The 1,934-nt window shown below is 50.7% G+C and overlaps 1 protein-coding gene across 1 annotated transcript; it reads left to right on the forward strand.

Annotated features, from left to right (window-relative positions):
• LOC105060904 (uncharacterized) lies at positions 1-1,317 on the forward strand. The gene is made up of 2 exons (XM_010944769.4): positions 1-631; positions 1,094-1,317. The coding sequence occupies exons 1-2, from the start codon at positions 16-18 to the stop codon at positions 1,171-1,173; spliced, it is 696 nt and encodes a 231-aa protein (XP_010943071.2). The 5' UTR covers positions 1-15; the 3' UTR covers positions 1,174-1,317.
• Positions 1,318-1,934: the final 617 nt, after the last annotated feature.

Genomic DNA, 1,934 nt, shown 5'->3' on the forward strand with positions numbered 1-1,934 from the left:
CGCCGACAGGGCATCATGACGCGGACCAACCAAAGCACCAGCGCCCCGCCCGGACCCACACGGACCCCAGCCTTTGCCCCCACCAGGCCACCCACCACGATTTTAAAACCCCACCTCCGCCTCCGCTCTCCAACACCAATAGAATTCCCCTTACCACTCCCCGTCCCCCATCTTCTCTCCCGCCCTCCCTGCACGGGAGCGGCCAGGGCCCGGGAGGAGGGGGATCGATCCGCCATGGCCGACCCCAAGCCGGCTCTGGGACTCCTCAAGCAGCACTCCTGGTCGCCGGACACCGACCGCGACGAGGCGTGGCTCCGGCGGAAGGGCCTCCACCGCGGCCGTCGAGGCCGGCCGGAGCGGAGCGTCACCGATGATGACCTCGACGAGCTCCGCGGATGCATCGATCTCGGCTTCCGCTTCGAGATCTTCGACACCCCCGCCACCGGGGACCGCGCCGCAAAAGCCCTCAGCCGGAGGCTCTCCGAGACCTTCCCCGCCCTCGATCTCTACTACGCCGTCCACCGGAGCTACGGAGACTCCGTCCCCCGATCCACACCGTCCGATTCCTGCTCCTCTGCCTCCGCCGATGATGGATCGCCGATGGATAGTCCCCTCTCTATATTCTCTCCAGGTATTATTTATATATCCCCTCTCCCACTTTTCTTTTGTTTTAATAACATTAGAAATAAAATCCGCCTCCATCCGATGACGGATGCTCCAACGTCGGATCAGAGAGCTCAACGCATATCAGATCATGCGGACGGCGACGGTGCCGGCGCCGTGACTGGCGCGGTCTTTCCCGGTTGACCCATAGAAATTCCACGAGGGATGGCGGTTTGTGCCGCATAAATTTTATATGCGGGACTTCGGTGTCGACCGTGTGGTACGACAAAAGCCGTGTGATCAAGATGGCGGCTTCAACAGCCGTCCACCTAGACCGATTCATAGGCTTTCGTGTTTTCCCCTCCTCCGCAGCAGTCGTCCTGCGATGACTTCCGACTCCACAAAACATTATAATAATTTCTTAGAATAGTTAAAATTAGCGAACGCATAATATTTTATTTATTGCTTTACTATTTGCGTGGTGGTGAAGGGGAGAGCCCGGAGGTGGTGAAGGCGAGATTGAAGCAGTGGGCCCAGGTCGTTGCTTGCTCTGTCCGTCAGCGTTACTGAAGTCGGCAGTCGTCAAAAAGAAAGAAAACATGCAATGAAACCTTTTTTTTGTTTTTTTTTTTTGGCCTTCCATATAAATATTTGCATATGTAAAATATTCCTGAACGATCTACTGACTTCGGTTACCATTTCTCTTGCTTCTTATTTTTCTGCCCCTTATTCTTCTCTTCTGTTGATCACATGATGCGTGTGTGATAATGCATGGCAAATTTTCCAATCTTGAGCACTGTTGACAGCAATATTTCACTAGTTTGGATCCTCTCCACCTCGTACCTGAACAAGAAAAGGCTGGTTCTACGCCATTTCTCCAGTTCAAAACGGATAAGATCAACTCATAATTCGCTGCCATGATCACCTCGGTACAAAGGAGGGTACGTTTTAGCTTGGGCTAAGCAATGATCAGTTAGTTTTAAGTGTAGCTCGTTGTGACTTAATGTGGACTCTAAATTGACACTCATGCCTCTACCTTGGTTTCATCTAACCAGTTTTCACACGTAAATATGGGATTAAAGGTCTCCCTTATTATTATTGTTTGTGCATCACTTGTGGATTAAGATAAAGCACTATATTTTGTAGAAAGTTTATAACATCATACATAGCTTGTGGGGGTAATTAGGACACTGTGGGAGTATGTACTCTGCAAAATTCTTTCACCCACCAACCAAAGTGGTGGTAACCTACGTGGGTATAATACTCAGGTAACCTCTTCACGGCACTTTTGTTATTGAAAGCAGTTTGACATGATATTCAGGTTAATAGCA

The sequence above is a fragment of the Elaeis guineensis genome, chromosome 13, assembly GCF_000442705.2.
Source record: "Elaeis guineensis isolate ETL-2024a chromosome 13, EG11, whole genome shotgun sequence".
NCBI classification, from domain to species: domain Eukaryota; kingdom Viridiplantae; phylum Streptophyta; class Magnoliopsida; order Arecales; family Arecaceae; genus Elaeis; species Elaeis guineensis.

Bases quoted from the DNA above. Each gene is read 5' to 3' on its own strand.
- LOC105060904 (XM_010944769.4), top strand. From the start codon at position 16: ATGACGCGGACCAACCAAAGCACCAGCGCCCCGCCCGGACCCACACGG. The intron at 632-1,093 runs GTATTATTTATA...GTGGTGGTGAAG, and splicing joins CCTCTCTATATTCTCTCCAG to GGGAGAGCCCGGAGGTGGTG.